Source organism: Canis lupus, chromosome 16 (assembly GCF_048164855.1).
Source record: "Canis lupus baileyi chromosome 16, mCanLup2.hap1, whole genome shotgun sequence".
Lineage (NCBI taxonomy): Eukaryota > Metazoa > Chordata > Mammalia > Carnivora > Canidae > Canis > Canis lupus.
The window spans coordinates 56177286-56202099 of NC_132853.1; the positions used below are offsets into that span (position 1 = coordinate 56177286).

Here is a 24814-nt window from a genome sequence, read left to right on the forward strand (position 1 = left end):
CTGTAATGCCTCCTTTACCAGGTGATGTGACATGTGTAGACGTCCGGTCCATGGTCTAAAATGCAGTTAGTTGTTGGCAGCCAGTTTTAACAAAACTGGGTCTGGTTGGATGCCCTCATCCTGTAGGTCAGAAGTTACCACATTTTCTCGGTTCATGGCACCCTTGGTGTCTCAGGAATTTTTCACAGAACTCTCATAGGCCAAAAGAAATACCTCACAATTAGCTGCAAACAATCAACATTACTCTTCTCACAATTTGGTAGCCACTTGAGGTAAAGGTAACATGTGAATTTGTGTGGTATTTGATAGATGTTGAGTAATGCTGTTTTTCCCTTGAAATTAATTACTTTAGGGCAGTCCTGATGGCCTAGTGGTTTGGTGCCTCCTTCAGCCTGGGGTATGATCCTGGAGACCCGGGATCGAGTCCCACATCAGGCTCCCTGCATGGAGCCTGCTTCTCCCTCTGCCGGTGTCTCTGCCTCTCTCTCTCTCTGTGTCTCTCATGAATAAATAAAATCTTTAAAAAAAAAAAAAAAAAAAAAAAACAAGTGAAAATGATAAGGGCTTTTTAAAAAATTAATTATTTATTTATTTTGAGAGGAAGAGAGTGGAAGGGGGTGGGGGCAGAAGGAGAGAGTCCCAAACAGGCTCCACATCTAGTGCAGAGCTGCCCATCATGGGACTCGATCCCAGGACTCTGAGATCATGACCTGAGCCGAAATTAAGAGCCAGACTCTCAACTGACTGAGCCAGGAGCCCCTGCCTTGAAATTTTTAAATGTCATTTGTACCTTTGTGAGTTTGCTACAGTTCCTAACAGTTCCCAAACTGGCAGTTTAGGAACTGCGTTGGTAGATTGTCTCGGAGTTCCAGAACACTGGGACTTGGTAAGGTTCTCACCCTCCCCGGAGGCCTGGCTCAGCGTAGTGCGCAGTACAGTGACTGTACCTCACACACTTGAATTCCCTTAAGAAGGTCAAGTGTCTCAGTCACCATTTGTTATGAATTGGCTTGAAGTCTAGAGGAGGGATTTGCGATGGGTAGAGCTGACTCAGTAATCTCCTACTTCCTTTCCTGTCCTCTCCAGCCTCTCCCTGGACCCAGCATTATTATTGATCTTTTCAGGCTTCATTGATCTGGAGCCTGGAAACTGCCTATGGAGCTTGTTTCCGAGGAATTTGTTACTGACTACTGATTTTTAGGAAGAACTTTCAGGAGCCTACCAGCAATTGTACGTGGGCAGCACTTCCAGTTGAAATCCTTCATTCTGTTCATCGACCATTTAAGGAAAGAGACTCCAGAACGTGTTCTGGCTATAAATTGTAAAGAATACTTAAGAGGGACGGGCTCTGGGGCTCCTGGGTGGCACAGTTGGTTAAATGTATGATTCCTGGTTTCGGCTCAGGTTGTGATCGAGCCCCACATCGGACTCCGTGCTCAGTGCCGAGGCTGCTTGAGATTCTCTCTCTCTCTGCCCCTCTCTCCCATGTTCATTTTCTCTTCCTCTCCCTCTCTACCTCAAATAAATAAATTTTAAGGTGGGAAGGCAGGTTGTATGGTGTGGCATAGGAACCATGAGTCCCTTTCCAGCCTTCACGGTGGTTATTGTGTGCCTTTGCATTGTGAGCTTCCAGACAACCCATGCTTGTGGAATGTTCTGAGAATTATTTTTCAGGATAGTACAGCAGAGCTTATCTGTTAGAGCATAATGTAGACTTTTTCTTAGAAGTCTTTGACATCTGATGGGGTTATATGGTACGGTTTTTCTGGTGTTTATCCTATCAAGGTTTGTTTTTGTTTTTATTTTATTGCCAAATTATTACAGTAGCAGGAATTTAATATTTAGTTAAAATATTCCACAGTCCTGACAGTGCATTCATTTACATTCTTCTGTACTTTTTTTTTTTCTTCTTCTGTACTTTTATGTTTGCCTATATAACAGCATATATAGTTTGCATCTAGTTTTGTTTCCAACTGAGTAATGAACATTTTCAGAACTAATAATGGGACACAAGTGAAAATTTAAAAGCTAAACACTTAAGAATCGAATGGGACTTGAGTTATATCTCAATGAAACCGCTCTAAGAAAAAAAATTTTTGTCATTGTTTAAATACTATCAAAGGGGAATGATAAAAGGTTGAAATCCAGCTTTTATTTTAGGGGTGAGACCAGTCATTAGCACACTTTTCACATCAGTTCCCATAGCTCTTCTCAAATGAGCCAGCTAGAATAGAAACCAGAATTAGTACACTGTAGTAGCAAAAACTATTTTATGTTTAAAGTTGTTACTGAGTAAGATTGCATGTAAGCAATTTCTTTTTGATTAGACTCTCTGGACAGAACACATAGTGTACTCTTTATGTGGGTCAGAAGAAATAACTATCTATTTATTTATTTATTTATTTATTTATTATAACTCGTTTTTTATTTTTTTTTATTTTTTAATTTTTATTTATTTACTTATGATAGTCACAGAGAGAGAGAGAGGCAGAGACACAGGCAGAGGGAGAAGCAGGCTCCATGCATCGGGAGCCCGATATGGGATTCGATCCCGGGTCTCCAGGATCGCGCCCCGGGCCAAAGGCAGGCGCCAAACCGCTGCGCCACCCAGGGATCCCTATAACTCGTTTTTTAAAACTTGAGTTCTCCTCACAGTCCTCATGATCGTTCACCCGTTAAGGGAGGAGGGCTTAGTAGCAGTCAGAATTTGGTAGCATTCCTTCTGTAAGCTCCCAGGAAGTCTCTAGACTCAGGGCCAGGGGAGAACCCATCCCACCCGCTGTTAATATGATTAAGTCTTCAGTACCAGCCATTCCATTCAGGTCAACTCAGACATTACTCGCTGGAACACTGGGGACCCTTGAGCTCTTTCCCCTAATCGTTATAGTTAAAAGGTAACACTTCTGGCTGTCCTCTCCTTAAGTTGAGAGCTTAACTTCTTTGTTCTGTGACCTACTATGGAGTCATTCCTGGAAAGATATTTTTCCTCATTAGTCGTTGATGCTGGCTTTCCCCAGTGGTTGAACCAAAGGCTTCATAGAAACCGTTATTATCTGCCACTTCATAGTCTAGAGGGAGGATATTGGGAAGCAGTGTTACTAGGCTTTGGGTCAGATAGACTCGGGTTGCAGCATTGCTACTTCTGGGCGAGAAGCCACTTCATTGGATTTTGCCTCAGTTTAGTCCTCTATGAAATAGGAATAATTTTGTCTGCCTAATGGGGTTACTGGGAGGTTGGATGGTATGTGTTAGCTTCTAGTGTGGTGTTGTTCAGGGCGTGGGAGGGAGAATATGTACTTGGTCCCTCCATCTTGGTTTTGTCATTTTACCTTCCTCCATGTTCTGCCTCCTATACCTCATGATCCTTTGAGTGCTGATTAGGGAAAAGAAAAAAAAAAAAAAACTTAGAGCATGACTCACCTAGGACCAGAGAAGGAAATGGCCCTTGACCATTGCTGGATTGGGAGCCATCCACTCTGAACTTCTTGTTGGAAGTTGTAACGTGGCCTTTGAACTGTTGAGAATGCCCAGGCTGACTTAACATTCGAGTTTCCTTGCTCTCACCACAATGAACAGCCGGATGGCGTTCTTCAGTCCTCATGCTTTAACAAGGCAAGGGGTGCCCTTGCAGAAATAGGCATGGAATTTCATGGAAATGAAATGGTCATGGAATTTCCATGCTGGGGAGAACCCATCCCACCCCAGGCTGGGATCTGTAGTTCTAAGTGGTGATCCGATCATTTTAAGTGGTGATCTGATCTGAGTAACAGACAAGACAGAGATTGGGAGAGGGGGAGGGTGTAGGCTGTAGCTCTTTTGTAGAGGGAAGTAGCTCTTTTGTTGTCCAGATTGAATTCCAAGCTAGGTCCTTTGTCTAGCCACCTTCCAAAGAAGGCCTGGCTACATCTTTTTTTTTTGTTTTTTTTTTTTTATTTATTTATGATAGTCACACAGAGAGAGAGAGGCAGAGACACAGGCAGAGGGAGAAGCAGGCTCCATGCACCTGGAGCCCGACGTGGGATTCAATCCCGGGTCTCCAGGATCGTGCCCTGGGCCAAAGGCAGGCCCAAACACCACTGCACCACCCAGGGATCCCCGGCCTGGCTACATCTTTTTTTTTTTACATCTTAAGCTGAACACTGCTGGTAGAAATGTAATTGCTGGAAGTTGTGATCTCGTGCAGAGGAGAACAACCATTATTCTCCCTCTGACCCCCCCCCCCCCCACTTGGCTCCACTGACCTGCCAGCAGGGCCTTCTTGACTGCACTTGCACAAAGTCAACTGAAGCTCAGACTCCCAGAAGCCTCACCCTGTTCCTTTGTGGTTCTTCAGCCAGAAGGAGCCCCTGCATGCCCAGTCGGCCCGCCTTCAGCAGTGCAAGCCCCAACATATTTCTCCCCTTCAGGCCCAGATGCCACAGATTACTAACCAAGGTGTGGCTGGGTGCCTCCTTCCCTAGTCAGGATTTATCTTTTTGAAACTCTGTGATGCAGAAAGCAAGCTGCCTGTCCTTCGGGATCCAGCACTTCCCACCTTCATTCTGTGTTCTAATCCTTGTCCCTTGAAACGATGCTGTGCTAAGATTTTGTTCATTTCCATTCCTAACTTTGGAGTTAAGTAAATGTTTTCTAAACCGTGCTTTAAAGGTACTGGCTTTGCTTCTGGACCTGTAAATCGTTAATTCTTCTTCCTGCCAGTATGTAGATGGCAGCCAGTTCACCTTTCCAGTCTCCTGGCTTTCTGGCATACGTTACTTTTGTCCTACATGTTAATCTTAACACCTCAGTTTGGTGGCTGACCTCTCAGTTGGGATAATGCTATTGTAATTTGGTGACCATGTTGAGTTGTGTCAGAAAGACTTCACTTTTCTGCCCTCAGACTCACAAAGCTATTTCCTATGTCTTTGTCTGACTCCAAGCCCTTCCACCCTGCCCCAAATAACAACTTGAAGTATAGAAACACTTTTTATTGGAAAACCTTTAAGAAAAAAATGCAACCTGACCCACTACTGAAGGCTTAATTCAAATTCTTTTTTTTTTTTTTAAGATTTTTTTATTTATTCATTGAGAGAGGTCAGGGGGCAGAAGGAGAGGAAGAAGCAGACTCCCTGCTGAGCAGGGAGCCCAATATGGGGCTTGATCTCAGGACACCAGAATCATAACCTGAGCTGAAGACAGATGCTTAACCAACTGAGCCACCCAGGCATCCCTTAACTCAAATTTTTTATGTAAGATGATCTCTATACCCAAACACAGACACCCCAGGTATAAGAGGGAGGAATGGAATGGCCCTCTTCAAACAATTTGTACTACTTTCAAGAAGCTCAGAGTCTTCAGATGTCTTGAATCAAATATGAGATTATACTTGGAATAGTCAGATAACAAAGTCTCTCCTTTGGAATGGCTCCTGGCCAGAGCCTTGCATTTACGTTGAAGTCTGGTTGGTTCCATGTGACAGAGCATCAGCACCACGTTGAGCAATATTGGCTTTGTTGAGCTAAGTTTTTCAGATAGGGAAAAGAAAGTCTTTTCCTCTTCAGTCTGCAAGGCCAGGTTGAGAGCTAGCTTAATTTGTCTTAGCGGATGCCTGTTTAACCCTTCCCTATAGAAACCTCTGCTTGGGGAACTGAGCCTTCCTGTCAGTAAGCTGGGAGTATAGGTGAGTCCTTTGGATCCAAAGTGGCCCCACCAACTTCCGCCCATTTTTCTGATAAGTTGACTGTTTCCATCCCCAGGCCGGCAGTGTGCCATGGCAGTGACCCAATCCTGGCCAACAGGATACAACTGAAGGAAATGTGCTGGTGACGGGCTTTCTCCAAGGCTCCCCTGTGTGTGTGTTAGGATAAAACAGGGCATAGACGCTGGGCGTCTATGACATGGAGGGCTGTCCTGTGCAGCATGGGGATCAGTGACTTCTGCTGAGCCTTGGGGTTACTGATAGTCCTCACTATGCCTCATCCTTGCCTGTTAAATCACAGTAATTTTTTTCGGGAGCTTGGAGGTATTTTGACAGAAGTTCCAGAATTGCTGCTTCTTGGCAACCCGAAGTGGCTCACACATTCATCTCATCTTGATGCCTTCAAGGGGCTTCCTAGGCATACTTATCATTTTGGAAACTGCAGTGCTGTCCGCCCACACTTCATGGTACTGTCTGAGAATCAGATGGTCTCCTTGAAGTGCTTAGCATAACACAATTAATTCCCTGAGATTGAGTTGCCCATTGTTTGGCCCACTGCCTGGTATACAATAAATGCTCGATAAATGATCTATGGATAAGTAAATGAGTTAACTATATAATAATTATTTTTGTTTTGGGATTAGGAGTGACAAGCTAGATTTTTTTTTTTTAATTCAGTATTGATGCCCCCGCCACCTTCTTCTGCCTGTCTCTCATCAGCTTTTTGTCGCCAAGTCTGGCCTCTTTCTTAGTCCATCTCTGCTGCCTCCCTGTCTGGCATTGAGTCGCACATTGACACTAACTGTGGACTTAAATAGGTCCAGAGTCAGGGGGCGGGGGGAACCGGGCTGAGGAATGGACCACTGGCCCATTAGAAAGGAGAGTGTCTCTACATATGTGTGTGTGTGTTTCATCAATGTTGAGCAATGTTTAAGCACCTGTTGTGGGCATGGCACTAACCTGCAGGTGCTGGGAGCATAGTGTTAACTAAGATAGAGCCCAGAATAGAGCAAATGTCCTCATCAGCTGGGTGGGAGTGGGGCGGAAGAAGACTTCCTGGAGCTGAGGACTGAGGCCTCAGTGAGGCTTACTTGCAGCAAGAATAGGGAGGATGTGTTCCAGGGAGCGGGCTTTCCCCAGGCCCTGGTGCGGCTCTGTGCTGGGAGGAGGAGGCTGACATGGCTGCAGGGAGTCCCCCAGGGCCTCGAGCCCCAGAGAGGAATCATTGCTAAGTGAGATTTCACCAGGACTTAATAACTACTTGGCCAGTCCCAGATCTGAGAGAATTGAAGGTTTGGAAGGCATTGTTTTACTAATCTGCGTCCCCGGCTGCCACCCTACTTTTAAGAAGCAAGATTACGTCATTTATCAGAAAATGTACAGTCTGTAGCATTCTTCCCCAGCAGTGGGGAGAGGCTGCCCTCTGCCCTCTTCTCAGAGTGCTCTCTCTGAGCCTAAGCTCCCAAAGCTGGGCCGAAAAAGCCACGTTTAGGTTGGACAGAATCCAGCTGCTGGAGGCTGCATTGCTTTGTCTCCATTTGGACACTGGGCCCTTGAGCGTGCTTTGTGAGGCTGGCTCTGGGACGGATTGATGGAGTATTGTTGGCTGTAAATAAACCTCCATTCTCACGACCAGGATCTGGTACTTCTCTGCTGAGCAAATCCTCCCAGCTCAAATGGCCGCTTATCCCACGTCATGGAGCCATATTGTGTCTGCTTCCTTCCTCTGATCAGAAGCAGTTTCTGAGTAGCTGGACTTTTTTGTGTTCTCTGCAGAGGGAACCACATTCCAGGTTCTACAGTCCCTGAGAACAGGGTTTCTGTCATGGCTGCTGCCTTCTTACGGGTCTCAGACACAGTTGATTAAGGAACCAAAGTTGGGTGGGTTCAGATCTCTGACTTCATGGCCATCCTCTGGGCTGCTGTGGCCACTTTGTGTCCTGGTGCCCCGGTTGGTGAGGCTTTAAGCTCAGGAGGAGCCTCGGGAGGTTAGAGGAGTGCACAGTCAGCCAGGGAGACCTTGCCACAGAATTGGTGTCTTTGACCAGCTCAGCACTCATTTCCCGTGTTCTCACTTGGCTTCTTCAGGAGTTGTGTGTTTTTATTTTTCATGTCTTCATTGGACTTGAACTAGACAGCTGAGGTGGTTTACCTGGTCTTTTCCCCTAGGACCTGTTAGATGAGATGCTTTGTTTTCACCTTCCCGGTGAACTGCCGGGGAGCCCCTCAGCCTGCCACACCTGAAGGCCATGCACTGTCACCTCCAGGTCTGTGCAGGTTTCTGGACATGCCTCCTGGTTGGGTTCCATGCCTCCTGCCTGGGTTCAGGACTTTGACCAACTGAGAATATCCACCTGGAGGCCAGGGGGATGGATTCCTACAAGTCAAGACAGGGACCCCCGTGGGTTCCAAAACACCACCTCGGGGGAAGAAAAGGAACAGTGGCTTCTTGTTGCTTTTTACTTGTATCCTCCTAACTGTTCCTTTCAGCCTCCTTAAGGGGATAGAGAGAATCTATGGCAGGTTTGTATAGCCATTGTCCTGAACCACTGGCAGTTTAATAATGTGAATCTTTCATCTCTCTCCTTAGCTCTGTCATATGAAATACTTCATCAGATGTTTTTCATGGGTGGTTTCCAAAATAACTACCATGGGTGCTTGGTTCATTTTGTACTGAATTCCTGGTATCTGAGGCATGACTGGGAGGAGAAGGGTGTCTTTCTAGGTCTTTGTATTGAGTGTGGACCACCTGTCCCCAGGCCTGTCTTCCCAACTGAGGCTGCTTTCATTGGATGAAATTTACCTCAAGGGACAGTTGAGGGTAAATGGTCCCAAAAAGCATCTTTGGGGTATTTGACAGTCATCCTCTCTGATCTCAGCAGACCTACCAACTCTCCTTCATTGCTGACCTTTCTTCAGCATCGTTTGAAGTCCTCGGCTCATTCCCCTTTGAAGAACACTGATGTATGGCACCAGGCCCTTCACGTAGGGCATAACTGAGCATACTTGTAATGCTCAGGGCAAGAGGTGGGATTAAACTGCTTTTGGATTCAAAAGAACGTCGGTTGTTGGCTTCTTTGGGGGCATCTTGGCCAGGAGTTCCACAGGCTCACACCCCAGCTTATTCATGTCAGAGGACAGAATTACATTCTAAAATCTAACAAGGTGTGGCCACCAGGAGGCACAGATTCCCATTGTTTCATTGTCCATGCCTAGGAGTCCGGTAGGTGGCTGTGACAGGGAGGAGGAGGATCTGAACAACCACAGATTCCAAAGTCTTTCCAGGAGACCTTTGTGAAAACCTCTGTGGTTTCCAGTCCTTCCAGTTCATGGTGGCTCATTTATATATTCAGTTTTTAGGATTCTCTTAAGGCAAAAGAATCTTCTTGCACTTCGAGTTGGGTCCATGGTTCATAGGTTGGTGCTTTGCATGGAGGGATCAGGGAGCTGAATTCCTCTGCAGTGATGGGGAGTGGGGGTTGTTTCTGGGGATGTTGGGTTTGGGGTTGAGTAAGAGTCCATAGCTCCATGGGGCCTGAGTATGCCCTGGACACGCCCCACCCATGTATGTGCATGTGCGCATGCCTGTGCATGGTAAGAATAAAAAAAAAAAGCAGAGCAGTTGGCAAATTGAAACCAACTATCAACTTTATCACTTTTTGTGTTTGTGTAGAAAGATTATTTTGAAAGAATGAGGAACCAAGCCAAAAAAGGAAAGACTGAAAGAAGAGAGAACACCTTCCTGTTGGTGGTTTTGCCCTAACATTGCCTTTCTCCCTGAGATGTGACTAAACATCCTCAGCTGAGCCAGGAGAGGACCTTGTGAAATGTGGGAATCCCCACCCCACCTCACTGGGGGCACAGGCTGCTTGGAGGCCCCCGGGATAGCTCACAGCCTTTCTTTCACCCTTCCCAAGGAACCCTCAAGAGAACAAGTATTTTCCCTTGAGAAGAGACAGGTTTGGTAACTGCGTTTCCTTGTCCCTCTGGGGTAGGCCGGGTAGGATTCCCACTTGGCCATCTTGCCTCCTTCTTCGGGGCCAGCTGAGGGGCTGGTGCCCTGCTGTGCTTTGGGAAGGAGCCCCCAGGGGGCCTTTGAATGGTTAAGGTCAGTCCTCAGAATACCAGCCAACTGGTCTGGAAAGGGAGGGGAGGTAGAATGTACCCACAATCTTGTGCTGATGTTTTCTCACAATTAGCACCCAGAAAGCTGTCCCCTAGAGGGAATATTTAAGGACCTCTTACAGTCTTCGCGTTTTGTTGCTGCCACACTCTTTTTAACACTGGTTCCTTTGGAGTCACTGCTACAAAGGGATTCTTGTGGGGCTGCTGGAGACGGGCACTCTCTGTAGACCAGCTGATTGATGATCAACCTGAATTTGGCACAGCACTCCTCAGGCATGGCTCCCAACCCTCTGTTCCCTAGCGCAGGCCTGCCTCCCCTCTGCCCACCTGACTGGCAGGGAATGGAGTAAGGACTGGAGGAGATGGGTTGCTAAGCAGCCGGGCCTGGAGGATAGGCCCATCCAGGTTGAATGAATAGCTGCAGTGTTCAGAAGAGTGAGGGGTTTGGGCCTGTCCCAGAGTTGGGAGGGACTTTTTGGGGAAGCAGGCTAAGAACTACTACTCTGCTCTTGGCATGGAGCCATCGCACAGGAGGGCTTTTGGTGGCTGCCTGGCACCTTCCTTTCTGAAGTGTTAATTCTGATGTAACATCTCTTCGTGTAAGTGGAGTACACAGAGGTCTGCAGCTGTGTCCATGTGCCCATTTTACTTTGTTCCAGAATTGTTACTGTCTTGTCTCCTCCCCCACCAACCAAAGGAGAAAGAAATAAGATCCAGCAGCTTGTTGTGAGCACAGCTTCTGCCACTTTGCTCATTAGCATGTCGTGGCACTTGAGACCTCCTGATCTGACTGTGTGTAAGGGGCCGGATGTCCCCCCCGCCAGATGGGGAAGACAGGTGTGTTGTTGTTCTTGGGCATTTGGGACGATGGAAGCAAGGGAAGGCCTCCCCACTGCCTGGGCTTGCGACGGGAGCTGGGACCGGAGCCTTCTCCGGGTGAATTTGGTTAGGTGAAGCACTTACTCTGAGCTTTGAAATACAGAGCAAATCCAGAAAAACGTCTGATAAGAAACCTTTGCTTTTAAAAGTTTCTGCACCCGGCCGTCGCTGAAGGACCTGTAGAAGTGGGTGTTGCAGGGCAGAAGTTTGCGTTAAGGATCAGAGAAAGCTTTTTCTTTGGAGAGATATAAAGCCAATGTAAAGCGCCAAGAGGTGAGCCAGGAGAGAAGCTGCCCTGTGCCAGGGCCGTCCTGGGGCCTGGTTCAGTCCCTTATTAACGGCCCAGTACCTGCCTGCTCCAGGGTTCCAGGAGCTAGCCCCTTATATAAAGTCTCCCTTTTTTGCTTAAACTGAAAGTAAGAAAAATCTCTTGGAAGCAGATAGTCTTTTGTGCTTTAGTCTTGCGAGTCTTATGTTACAAAGTTGCCACATTTTGCTTCCTCAGTACTGGGTAGGGGTGGCTGACCAGGCCCCATGGAGACAGCAGGCAGGGTCCAGGTGTACAGGTGACAGGTGGCTGGCATTTGCTCTCCTTGGCATCGGTAGGTACTGGTCCTTGCTGGGGGCTGTGGAGGAGGGATTGAAGCGGGCATCTGGACCATCTTGGCTGCTCTGATGAGGAAGGGGGTGTAGGAGGTTCAGGGGCCCCAGAAGGCCCCCAGAGCACCAGCTCACTCTTAGGTTCCTTGTGTTGCCTGCACCTTTTCTCCTCCCTTAAAATCCTTAGTGGTTTCAGTGAAGAGAGGAACTGAGGGTTAGGAGTCCCAGGCTTACCTCTTTGTATTTGTCTCTCGTTTACAGGATAATCCCGAAGTAGAAAAGCGAGATCCTCAGGAATTAGTTGGTAAGTACCCCAGGGGGAGCCTCAGGGGCAGATCTCTGAGCCTTGCCCAGAGCGAACTGGCTTCCAGCCATGCCCAGGCCTGCCACTGCCTGGGGCTTCTCTCTGCTTCAGCCAAGGCCACTGTTCTGCTGAGAGCCTTCTCTTCATGTGCTCTCTCAGGGCCTTTGGCATTTCCTAAGATGTCTGAGTAAGACACCCAGGGAACAATTCTTCTTTGAAAATCGGATTCATGGTGCATTTCATTGGGCTCTGGTCAGTTGCCAATGTTGTCAAGATGGATTGAGGGCCCCCTCCAGCTGGGAGCGTTCCCCTTGTGCCCTAGGCCTGTCCTCTGTCCTTGTACGCCCCCGCCCTGTTTTGCTGGCATATTCCTATGCTCAAGGAGCAAACATGTGGCCTCTGCTGGCACTTCACTTTGTCACCAAGAGGGAACATGCCTCGTACATAGCCCCAGAGTCTAGGGCCTTTTGTGACTTGGGAGGGCAGGGCAGTTATGTTTGAAAAAATGGCACACATGTCATACCATTCCTGTGCTAACTCCAGCCTCCTCATCCTTTTTAGAAAGTCCCTCAACTCTTAGTTTGGTCATGGACTTTGTTTTTTTTTTTCTTTTAATTTTTATTTATTTATGATAGTCACAGAGAGAGAGAGAGGCAGAGACATAGGCAGAGGGAGAAGCAGGCTCCATGCACCGGGAGCCCGACGTGGGATTTGATCCTGGGTCTCCAGGATCGCGCCCTGGGCCAAAGGCAGGCGCCAAACTGCTGCGCCACCCAGGGATCCCCTGGTCATGGACTTTGTAACAGCTCTGCCAACACCTGTCCCAACCTCACGGAGAGGATGACCCTCCCTCCCTGTAGTGACTGAGCAGGGGTCCTGCTTATCCGGGCTTTGCTTCAAAGGTAGACGACAAAACCTACACCTGTGCTTCCAGATGGAGGCTTTGTGGCTTGCAGCCCCTTGGACCTGTCCTGTTTTTGGACAGGATCCTTTCATGGGATGTGGGAGGTTGGGGAACCATTCTGGTTTCCCTAACTAAAAGAATGGAAAATTGTTTCATTACATTTGTTTTCTGAGGAAGGCTTGGGTAGGAACAAGCCACAATGAATAGCCCAGACCCTCAGCAGGATTCTGCCTTTATCCCCAAGTGTGAGTTTTTCAAATCCTATAAAAATCAGAATTTTCCTAGACCTTAGCATTCACTCCTTAGAAAAATGGCACTCAGAAGATGCGCTGGTCTGCTTTGCAGAGGAAGCAGAGCAAAGCCTCCTGCAAGCAGGGCAGACCGATTCCTCCCTTGGCCTCAGGCAAGCAGCATTTGACTTACTTCACTATAGTTTTGCCTTTTTTAGAATTTCATAAAAATCAGGATTTCTCAGCCATGGCACCCTTGACATTTTTAGCTAGATAATTCCTTGTGGCAGGACTGGCCTGTGTTTGACACGAAATTTTAGCATCCTCCGTCTCAGGATGCTCCTAGCTCTCCCCTCCCTCTACCAGATGTAACAGGGGAAAAATGTTTCTAGACATTGCCAGGGATCCCTGGGTGGCGCAGCGGTTTGGCGCCTGCCTTTGGCCCAGGGCGCGATCCTGGAGACCCGGGATCGAATCCCACGTCGGGCTCCCGGTGCATGGAGCCTGCTTCTCCCTCTGCCTGTGTCACTGCCTCTCTCTCTCTCTCTGTGACTATCATAAATAAATAAAAAAATTAAAAAAAAAAAAAGATAGACATTGCCAAACATCCCCTCAGGGCCCCAGGGAGCATAATTGCCCCCCCCCCCCCTTTCCCGTTGAGAACCATGGATAGAATTGAAATTATCACCTTATTTTTTTGTCTGGCTTCTTTCACATACCATATATTTTTGAGATCCTTCCATGTTATTGGGCATATCCATAGTTTCATTTTATTGCTCAGTATATTCTTTCACTGGGATTACCCCCATCCATAATTTCTGTCTCCATTCACCACAGTAGGTCTTAAAGCCTCATACTCTTATATCCTCCTACGTATTTCTCACTGACGAGGTAATAATTGAGCTCTGCCTGAACTCAGCTCCTTTTGTTAATCACTCTGGAGATAGGACTCTTGGATTGCTCCCCAGATATGGGCAGGATTTTCATATGTGTAGACAGCCGCAGGTTTAATGGAGCAGATGAAAGCAGAGAAGCCGACTCATGGGTCTCTCCAGCACTGTGGCCACTTGACAGAGCTGAATGCACATGCCCTGCAGATGCCCCACTGATGCCCCGTGGTCATGCCTGGAACAGTGGCCTGGGGTGGTAAGCCAGTTGGATTCTCCGTGGGTCTGGTGAACCAGAAAGCACGCCACTGCTTCCTGCTCCCAGCCCCACAGTACCCACTGCGCGATCCCCCCCGCCTTGGGCACTCCTTACTCCCCACCATTACGTAACCCCAGCTGACTCGCTGCTCGGCTCAGATTCATACCTGGCAGCTATGGATACCATGACTGTTTCCTGGCTTGGGTGTGCACAGAGGATGAATCACCAAGATAGACTTCTCAGATCCTGAGTACAGCTGGCCTTCTAGAATGCCCCCAGCACACCCAAGAGCAGTTACAGTACCTGGAGCTGCGCCAAGTACCTGGACACATTTCTCCACGAATTTCCTAGGAAAACAGTTTGAGGCTTTGTGGCTGCTCAAATAACCATTTATGTGGGTTTGTGTCTTCTACTTCAAATCATGCTGGGACTTAGGAAAGAGAATCACTGAAATATTGCTCCAGGAAGCTATGGGAAAATTTTTACCTAATTTTCTGACTGGCCCTTCACTTGCCAGTTACTTTGTAGGAATTCTTTTGTTCCTAACCCAGGAGCTCTAAAGGGGCTCTCCCTTGCTGTCACGCTGTATACCACTGGAGCTTTAGTGTGGTTGGGTTGCTGAGCAACGGCATCACACCCTGTTTTTCTAAAAGGCTTTCCTGGCAAATGCCAAAGGGCATTCTTTGTCTCTCTGTCATGTACACATCTACTCTCCACCCCAAGGGAGTGCTTCACCCTCCATGTGCCCAGAACCTACCCAGTCTCTCCTTGCTTTTGCCCTCCAGAAATAACAAGTACCAGCTCGCCCTGGCCAGTTCCACTCTCAGCTGGCCTCTGCAGCCTGCTTGGACCTCAGGCTGAGAACCCCAGTCTCTCCCAGGGCTGAGAAGACTGGGGAAGTCAAGATGAGACTTGAACTCCAGCCAGATGTGGGTGCCATCATTGCTTCAGGAGTCAGGAGATGGAAGGGACCAGGCAAAGAGGAGCATGGGGTCCCCTGGGGGAAACTGCTTCTGAGCTGCACTGGTCCAGGACAGGATCCTCGCCCTCACCAAAAGTGGCAGGTCTAGTGCTCTGCGGTTGTGGCATACCCAGTGAGAACCCGCTGCCGACCGTGGGAGTTGGCACAGGCAGCATGTGGAGACTCTGCCCCCACCTTGGGCTTTGCAGTGTACGCAGGTGTGTTTTGCAGCAACAGAGATTGGCAAAGCCCCCGGAGCCATATCCTCAGCCCTGAGTTCTTTATCATCGTAGTGAGACTCTGAGTAGAGATCAAAGTACCTTATCTGCTAAGAAAATATTAACCCAGCACAAGGAGAGAAGAAGGCAAGGCTGTGCTAGGTTCTCACCAGACAGTCCAGGTAGCCTCTCAGGGCTAAGAAATAGTGGCCTGGAGCCTGGCACACAGTGGCTACCCAGTAAGTACTTGCTGGGTGTTACTGGTGCTGTTTTGTTCATTCTTTCCCTTCATCCTGCCCCACCCCTCTCCGCCTGCTGTTTGCTCACTGTATGGTCCTTTTCATGAGAGAATGTTTTAAAGAGCACGGACAGAACCTTTTAACAAACGATGCATTGTCTGAGTGATCCAGAGCATACTCTACAGGCCCAGGGTGGCCAGAGGCTACAGCAAAAAGAACAGAGAATGCAGCATCTTGGGTGGGCAGTGGCAGATCTCTGAGGGGATTACCCCTTGGGAGTTGTGATTCTTCACCCCAGAATCAGACCTTTTGTTTCCAAGAATGAGGTGGACCAAAAGGACGGTTGATTGGTTTATTTTTGAAAGACAATAGCTAATAACACAGGTAATTTTTTTTTAATACCATTTATGCACAAGGCAGTTTTTAATGTTTTGAATCCCAGAGCCTAGGGGGAACCCTGAACTCTTTCTCCTCTTATCTTGGGTAGGATGAGAAGGATGACAGTAGAGTCCTGGGAGGGTGTCATAGGAATGTAGGGGAGCGGGGGGGGGGGGTTGAGGGGTGGGCTAGAGGGCTAGAGCTGGTTCACATTGTGAGCTGGTGGTGCTCCTCTTTTCCTGGGCCTGGGTCCAGCAACAAGAGCATTGGTACCGTAGAAACTGACACATGCTGCAAATCATAGCTCTTTCCCTGCCCCCCCCCCCAAGCAGGTTGTTAAATATTTACCAGCATACCTCAAACAGACCCTTTCCTGAAAAGTTTGCTGCTGGGATGCAGGAAACCACATTCTTGACACTTGTCCCCTCTGCCTGAACAACTCTTCCACCTACTTGGCACACGCTGGCTCCTTCTGGTCATTTGACCTCAACTCCGATGACAGAGAAGCCACTCTGAGCACCGTTTTACTGTTTCATAGCCTTTCCCTCTCCCTGAAAAGATCTGATGTGCCTTTTTTAAACTATCCATGTTTAGCCCCTGCCACCCAACATACATCAACAGAGTTCTTCTGTTCTCTCACAGCCTCCTTTTCTGAAAGAGTCCGGAACATGTCACCTGATGAAATCAAGATCCCGCCCGAACCCCCTGGCAGGTGTTCGAACCACTTACAAGTAAGTGTAGAGCTTGGCCGCCACAGCCCATCCTGTGTGGGGGAGAAGGCCTGGTCAGGTGTCCGGTTTGGTGTGACTTTAAGCCTTCTGTCAAAGAAACAGGCCGGTGGGCAGGAGCTCACATGTCCGGCTTACCTGTCAGGAGGTTGCTCTGAACCAATGCCAGCCTCTGCCTTACCTGTTAGGAGGTAGCTCTGAGCCCACTGCCAGCCTCTGCCACATTACCTGGTGTGCTGTTCTAACAGGACCCCAAGCTCATCCTCAGTGGGGTCCTGAGCCTAGGCAGAGAAAATACCATGATTTTCTGCAGTGAGCCAGTGGGGAACTCCTCTAAGAAACAGAGGGACCATTAGAATGGAAAAGAGATTATAGAAGTGTAAATACACAAGTGTTAATGCACCTGAGATTCCTGTCCTCCTCTCCTGACAAAACTGCATAGACTTAGCCGGAGGTTTTGAAATCCCAAGGATTTGGAGCATTTAATGCAGTTACTCCCTTGGGAGCAGGGCCTCAGGGGGCAGCTGGGGCTTGCAACTCCTTTTTTTTTTTTTTTTTTTTTTTTTTGTTTATTCATTCGAGAGAGGCAGAGACATAGGCAGAGGGAGAAGCAGACTCCCTCTGGGGAGCCCGATACAGAGCTCCATCCCAGGACCCCTGGATCATGACGTGAACCAGAGGCAGATGCTCAACCACTGAGCCATCCAGGCCTCCTGGCTCCTTTTCAGCAGCTCTGATTGTTTCTCCTTAGCCTTCTGCAGGTTCCCCTGTGGGTAGAACCTTGTGACAGACACTGGGGCTGACACCCAAGGTTGCCCACTACCCGGTCCACCAACTCTGCCTTTGATCCCATAGGTTCTGCTGGCACCTCTGGCCACACCACAGCCCCAGGGAATCATCCTAATGGATGGATGACTAAGGGAACCTGGGGCAGCGGAATGCATCTGGCTGGGCAGGACTGGGGGCACAGTGCAGGTCCTCTTCCTTTCCCAAAAGTCTCCTCCCTTGGCAGAGCTGTCCACCCGGCAGTGTAGCACCTCACCTCCCTGCCAGGCAACAAGCCACAGCCTGTAAGGAGTCCAGCAATCTGCCAGAGATACCCAGCTTTCTCAGCCTTTCAGTTCAGTGTCCTTCTCATTTTTAGATCCTCCTAATGGTAGAAACCATGACATTAAGTGAACACTTTAGTTGACCTGAAATGGGAAAACCCATCTGATGGCCCAGGGAACCCAGCAAAGTAATCTGTAAGATACAGGTCGGCCTCGTTTCACCAAGCCTTCTGTGTGAGGCTTCCTTGCTTTGCCCTTGAAGAGAGAACGTTGAAGGTTGCCACTCTTGGTCGCCTCTCCCCTGGCAAATGTATTATAGACCTCTCTCTGCACTTCAGTGCTTCCTCTGGCCAGTCTCTGCAGAAAGATTCGGCCTTCTGACAAAGGGAGTAGATCACCTCTCCTGATGTTCCTCAAAGGGCGTTACACAGGATTTCCAGCCCTGCCCACCTCCTCTTGCAGGTGAAGAGTGACCCAAGTGTTTTCCTTCTGGAGAGTTTGTGCATTTAGCCGCCACTAGTGGGGGAGGCTGCAGAGAGAACCTTGCCCTGGGCCAGCCCCAGCCTTGCTGGGTAAGACTGCTCCCCCTCAGAAGCGGCTCTGCCCCAAGACTCAGGTTTCTGCAGCCTCTTTCTGTGCTGGGTGGTATGGATGCCATCTTCTGCCCATTTCATCTCTGTGGGCCTTGAGAAACCTGTGGGACTGGCCGGGCTCCTGCCAGGTGATTCTCCTCTTGCCCATCAAAAGCCAAACCAGGGGATCCCTGGGTGGCTCAGCAGTTTGGCGCCTGCCTTTGACCCAGGGCGCAATCAAGTCCCAGTATCAAGTCCTGCATCTGGCTCCTGGCATGGAGCCTGAAGTCTTTAAAAGAAAAAAAAGCCAGAGCAGGGATCTGCAGTTGGGGTGGGGGGAGGTTTAATGAGATGGGCTCTTGACCCCCCACAGTGCCTCTTAATAAAGTCATGGGGATTGGCCATCTATGAGCCTCCCTACAAAGGACCCTGTAGGAAGTTTGTGAGGCCAAATCCAAAAAATTCTACTCCTTCCTTTCTCTGAAAAGACCTACCCTTCCCAGGTCTCCCACTGAGGACCTAACCCCATGTTAAACTTAAACCAGTATTGAGCCCTTCCATTCCCCCTCAAAGCTTTGCCTAAATCCTCTTTGGATGATTCAGGAGCCAATTGAGGGGGAGTTTCATCCATGGTCTTCCCCATGGTTTCTCTGCCTTGACGTTTTACTGCCCCCGCTGCCAGCCATCCAGAGGGAGTCAGGAGAAAGCAAAACAAAAAACAAATTGGTCTCCATTTATCTTATTTGTGCTTGGCGCTGGTCAGAGGCTGGGTGGAGAAAGACAGCATGGCTGGAGTAGGGCTTCACGTGGCTCTGTGGGTCTTCTGTGCCCAGGCATCCACCCAGCATATGTGCCCACAGACTGGGATTGCCAGTGAGTAGGGTGGTGTCATAGGTGCCCTTCTGTTTCTCTTCCGCAGGACAAGATCCAGAAGCTTTATGAACGGAAGATAAAGGAAGGAATGGATATGAACTATATTATTCAAAGAAAGAAAGAATTTCGGAACCCCAGGTGAGTTTCCCATGAGTCTGCAGGGTCAGTTGAGTCACCAGTATTGGACTAGGGACTAGAATACCCCCCATGGAGGTGGCAGCTACAATGTAACCTGTGCCCAAAGGGGCCATCACCCCAACTACAGTGACACAGAAACCGGGATGAAGAGTGGAGGCCGTGAGGCCAGAGCTAGGATGGAAGAGGCCTGGCTGGGGTCTCCTCCTCACTCTGCCCCTCCCAAGGCCTCCATCTCATCTCTAGAGTGAGGGAATTGGACTAGGCAGTCCCTGAGGGTTCCTCTTTCCCCGCCAAACTGTCACTGATTCTGCGTGCAGGTGACAAGTTTTAGGAACAGTGCTGTGTCTGGGTCTTACTCCCTCCAGGGTCTGAGCAAGTGCCACACCTGTAAACAGTTTGGTCTGGTGGCATCAGGGCCCCGACCCAGCCACGCAGCCAGATGTGGGTCATATGTCAGATGTCTGGATAAGACCAAAAAACACCATACCAGTCCTGGCTCCTGGCTAACGATCCATCTTGCTGGAAGTGGCAAGGACTTGGAATGACTTAATGCCTGTGGACATTTCTCCTTTTATTAGGAAGCTTACTTGCAACAGTTTAGCTGGGTTTAAATGGTTCTTCTGAGCCTAAGAACTAGACGGTTCTGATCTCTCTCAGTCTGCTGCCACACAAGGCATGGTACTAGAGCCTGCACAGTGCCTTCTGGTATTGTTCTTTCAGCATCTACGAGAAGCTGATCCAGTTCTGTGCAATTGATGAGCTGGGCACCAACTATCCAAAGGTATGTCCTGCATGCAGAGGCTGAGGGCTGAGGGAGGATGCCCAGGGCCCTGTGTTCATTCTGCTGGATTCAGCCTGGAGCCACTGAAAGGCCCATGTAACAGTAGCACTGGCTGAAGAGCACAGCCCCCAGCTCTCTCATTTGAGTCCCTAATGCTCTGAAATAGTCCAGGAGAGAGATCGCAGCGACAGACCTGGCCCCAGGCCCCTGATTGGTTAGGACATGAGTGTGCATCACTGTGCTCCTAAAGCACAGCCCACAGAGAGGTATCACTTCCTCTGTGACTCCCAAGAGCAAATCGGCCACCCCCTTCGCTAGAGACCAGGGATAACAGCTGAGCCCTCATGCCCTTAAGGCAAGAGCCTCCAGGCCAGGAAAATCCATGGGAAGACTTGGGGAGAAGGGATGTGGGTTTCTAAGCCATTTGTCATTCAACGACCCTGGCTGGCTACAACATTAACTCTTACTTTTCCAGGATATGTTTGACCCCCACGGTTGGTCTGAGGACTCCTACTATGAGGCCTTAGGTAGGTGGCCCTTATCTGTCTCTCCTCCTGTCTGCTGTCAGCCAACAGGTATATCAGGGTCTCCTCTGTGTCAGGGCATTTCCAAGGGAGTGGGTATACGGTCTTGAATGAGATAGACCCACTGCGACTTAGGAGGCTTATGACCTGGCACAGAAGGCAGAGAAGGAATAGTCCTAGTAATGAGGGGTGTTGTGGTGGGGGGTGCAGGCTGGGCCAGCTAACCTGCGGAAGGAGGGGGACAGTCTTGCTGAGAAAGTCACGTTTGAGCTGAGGTTCGAAGGTGCCCAGAGGCCAGCCAGGCAGATGCAAAGAGTGTCCCAGGCAAGGGGACTGCATATTCTGAAGCCAGCGAGAAAGCATTTCCTCAGAGGTCCTCGTAGGGAGAACTGGGAGGAATTTCAAGGAGTCCAAGCTCTCCGATGGCAGACCTTAACCCAGCAGCCCACAGACCAGATCTGGCCTGTAGGTGTGTTTTGTTTGGCCCACACACATTTTATCTTGCTCTAACTTGAATCAGTTGCCAACGTTTTACCTCAAATCTGTAATCTCGGCTTCTCTTGGTCACTGGGCAGGTCATCCACACAGGGCCTGCATCCCCACATGGTGACAGCCAGTGCTCGGGAGCAACTGGCCCCTCCAAGACAAGGCCCCAGCGCCTGGGCCTTTCTGTGTGAGGCCTGTGCTCTCTGCTGGCCAGGGGCGGGCACTTCCGTTTGTCCATCACAAAAGGACAGTGAGCCCAGTGGCCCAGAGGCTAGCGCACACACTGAGCAAAAGCCCAGGGGAGGCAGCAAGTGCTGGTGTGGGGTCCCTCGGCTTCAGGTGGCCTTTCACGTGGGAGCTGTTCCGGGACTGCTTTTGTTAACATCTTCTCCTGTTTTTGTTAGCTAAAGCCCAGAAGATTGAAATGGACAAATTGGAAAAGGCCAAAAAGGAACGAACCAAAGTAAGTGATGGACTGATGTCCTAGGGGGAGGGGCAGGTATGTGGAGTGTCGTTCCTCGCCCCCCCACTTTCAGCTTGAAGGTGCCTCTCAGTTGCTTCCATTTGGTTTCCTGGGGTCTTGTGGTTTGCTGCACTCCCCCCTCCCTCTGCTGCCTGCTACAGCTGCGGAGCCCTGCTGGCTCTGGGCATGGTCATCAGTGTCCTCCCTGGCCTGATAGAGTAGTGGGTCTTCCTCCTGAGATCTGATCTGCACAGTCTGCCTCCATGCTTCCTTGTAGGTCCCATGCCTGGTGGCCAGCTGACCCCTTATTTTAGGGTCTGAATAGCACTTCTTCTCAAGCAGCGTGATTTACTTTTTTTAAAAAAGCTCTGCATTTTATTTTTTTTAAGATTTTATTTAATCATGAGAGACACAGAGAGAGAGAGAGAGAAGCACAGGCACAGGCAGAGGGAGAAGCAGGCTTCATGCAGGGAGCCTGATGTAGGACTCAATCCTGGGTCTCCAGGATCATGCCCTGGGCTGAAGGCGGCACTAAACCGCTGAGGCACTTGGGCTGCCCAGCAGCGTGGTTTAGATCTTTGGAGAACAGAAATTTGGCGATGAGACTAAACATCCTCAGGGCGCTATGCCCTTTACGACCAGTCTCTGAGAGAAAGGGGCCTTGGCACCAGGTCTGCCCACCTTGGCTTTGCCCTGACCCTCCTGCAGCAGCTTAGCCTTCAGGATGCCTCCAACCCCCAGCAGAGGGGCGGCCACCCACCAGGAGCTGGTGCTGGGGTGATCAGGTTTTCTCGTTCTTAGTGCTTGATGGAGTGTCCCTTCTGTCTCTTTCCCTCCCCATTCCAAACCCCAGGCTTAGTGTGGGACATGTCTGCAGCACCTGGGAACCAGAGCTGTGCTTCTGCCACACGGGTGGGTACACCTCCACCCAAAATGTGAGGCAGGGCAGCAAGCTGGTTTGCCCTGCACGTGCAGAAATGTGGTGATGCTGGGAGCAGTCCAATGTCTAGAAGGCTGTCCTCAAAGTAGTAAAATTCAATTCTCTCTCCCTCTTCCTCTGCCCCTCCCCCCCAAAAAATAATAAAAAAATCAAAGGGGCCCCTGGGTGGTCCCATGGGTTAAGCATCCAACTCTTGATTTTGGCTCAGGTTCTGATTTTAGGGTCATGAGATTGAGCCCCACCTTGGGCTCTGCACTGGGTGTGGAGCCTGCTTGAGTTCTCTCTCCCTCTGCCCCCCCCCCCTCTCCGGAACACAAAAAAATGTAATAAAAGTCTCCTCCAAGCACCTCTTGGACTCCTCTCCCTCTCTTAGCACAACAGGGCTGCTTCTCACTGCCTCCTCTGTACAGCACAAACTCAGCCCCGCTGGCCGAGGATGCGGATAAACTGCTTGGCACAGCCCTTATCTCTTCCCTTTCTCTCTCTCCAGATCGAGTTTGTGACAGGCACCAAGAAAGGTACCACAACCAACGCCACAGCCACCACCACCACCACAGCCAGCACAGCAGTTGCAGGTAAAGGGAGGCTGGTCTGCTTCTAGCCACACCACAGATGGAGCCGGGGTTTCCCTGCCTTGTTTGGGGGAGCAGAGCCCATGGAGATCTGGGCGTAGGCTCCACCTTGCTGTGTTCTTTTCTGACCCCAGAGTTTGCAAGGCATCATGGGAACTTGGGGTGGGGTCCCCACTTCACTGGCTACCCCTTCTGTAGGGGCCCCTAAACCCTGACCTAGAAAAGAGAATGTTGCTTGTCAGTTTATTGTCCTGACACTCATCCCTTGCTTCACTCCAGATGCCCAGAAGAGAAAGAGCAAGTGGGACTCCGCCATTCCGGTGACGACGATAGCGCAGCCAACCATCCTCACCACCACAGCCACCCTGCCAGCTGTCGTCACGGTGACCACCAGTGCCAGTGGCTCCAAGACCACTGTGATCTCTGCCGTGGGCACCATCGTGAAAAAGGCCAAGCAGTGACCTGAGGGACCAGCTTGGGGTGGCTTGGACATTTCTTTCCATCGAGGGGAGGAGCCACTTCAGGACTTGGGGAGACTGTGCAGCCCGGAGACCAACATTGGCACAGAGGTGCCGCCTTGTTTATTTCAGGACTGGGATCTGCTCCCCAGATGCCACCCCAAGAGGAGCTTCTTTGTGGCGTTCCAGCCAGGAAAAGGACATAGCTACAGAGGAGTCGGGTGCTGTGGACGGTGTCCACACACCACTTGAGGTCCGGTGCCCTATTAAAAGTGCCGTATTCTTCTGTCGGCATCTTGGCTGCACTGGCCTCTTCTGTGGTCTGTTTTCAGGCAGATGCGGAAGTTCCAAGTGCCCTCTCTATCTCCTCTTGTCGGGTTTACTACCTCAGGGTTGGTAGTGGAGTGGCCGAAGCCTGTGGCACTAGTCAGTGGGGGCAGCCCAGGAAGTGGCTGTGGTCATTCCCGGCATGTGCCTCTTGGCACGGGCAGGTGGGCGTCCAGAGAGTGGGGGAGGCCCCATGGTCCCGCTGGCCGCTGCCCTGATCCTGAAAGCCAGCCAGTTCTCAGACAAGAGCCGAGGTCTCTGCTCCCTTGGGGGAGATTGAGCCCTCCCAGACTCTTTAGACACACCCAGGCTTTTGAAGTCCGGCCCGTTACCAGAAGGCCTGGATTTGATCCCCAGGCTGCACAGGGAGCCCAAGAGGCATCCGCGCCTGGCCAAGGCTGCCCCGGTCCCTCAGTGCCCACCGAGCACAGCCAGCGGGCTCCACGCCGTGTGGGACATGAATCACCTCCTGCCCTGGCGGCGGCGGCTCATTGTTTACGTGAAAGCCAGGCTCTTGGGAGGATCCTGCCACCCCACCTTTCCTGTGCCTGTTATCTCTGCCCCACAGCAGCGCCTGGGCAGCGCCAGTGGCCACCGGGCTCCTCTTGAGGCCAAAACAGATTTCCCAGCCGCTGTCAGCCCAGAAGTCTGGAGGGAATTCTCTCGCTTTTCTTGGCCCTTGGCAGCTGTCCAGCCCAGCGGAAGGGCTATGTGTCAGAGAGGGAAGCCGGGCTGTGAAGAGCCGTGTTGCTTCTGTGGCATGGGCAGAGGGTTAGAAAAGTGCTCCTAAAATTGCACCTGGTAACTGTCGCATAACCAGAGGAGTACCATGATCCTGCCCCACCATCCCCAAAATAAAAATTGACTCACACTTGTCCCCACCCTTGCCCCCCTCCACACACTTGGGCGCTAAGAGAGGTCAGTGTCATCCTCCCCTCCTTTGATGGGACTTTGCAACCCTGGAGAGGAGCTGCTGCCCCTTCAGTCCCAAGAGGGTCTCTGAAGGCTTCCTACCCTGCAGCCTCCAGCGGAGGCCCCTCTGTGGTGCAGGGGCACCGGGGTTGTGTGGGAGGCGGTGCAGCACAGTGGGCATGGCAGGAGACGTGGACTCTGCCCCTCTGCTCTGCTCTGGATCCTGGTTTAAACAAGTTGTGTTTTCAAGTTGTGTGTCTTGGGCCCTTATCTCTGTGAGTCTTCTCTGTCAATTCCTGTAATAAAGCTTTCTAATTATAATTAGGGCAA

General features: G+C 50.1%; 1 protein-coding gene across 3 annotated transcripts in view; it reads left to right on the forward strand.

The window, feature by feature from the left end:
- Positions 1 to 24814, forward strand: part of SAP30BP (SAP30 binding protein) — a 36026-nt gene extending 11212 nt beyond the window's left edge. For 2 of the 3 annotated variants that reach the window (XM_072781571.1, XM_072781572.1), the window contains 8 exons: positions 11543 to 11585; positions 16304 to 16392; positions 18930 to 19021; positions 19742 to 19802; positions 20278 to 20329; positions 21217 to 21275; positions 22706 to 22790; positions 23067 to 24814. In XM_072781571.1, the coding sequence (XP_072637672.1) occupies positions 11543 to 11585; positions 16304 to 16392; positions 18930 to 19021; positions 19742 to 19802; positions 20278 to 20329; positions 21217 to 21275; positions 22706 to 22790; positions 23067 to 23248 (663 nt within the window). In that variant the 3' untranslated portion in view covers positions 23249 to 24814. Of the gene's footprint in view, positions 1 to 10461; positions 10640 to 11542; positions 11586 to 16303; positions 16393 to 18929; positions 19022 to 19741; positions 19803 to 20277; positions 20330 to 21216; positions 21276 to 22705; positions 22791 to 23066 lie in introns of all 3 variants that reach the window. The other variant, XM_072781570.1, reaches the window with a different exon arrangement.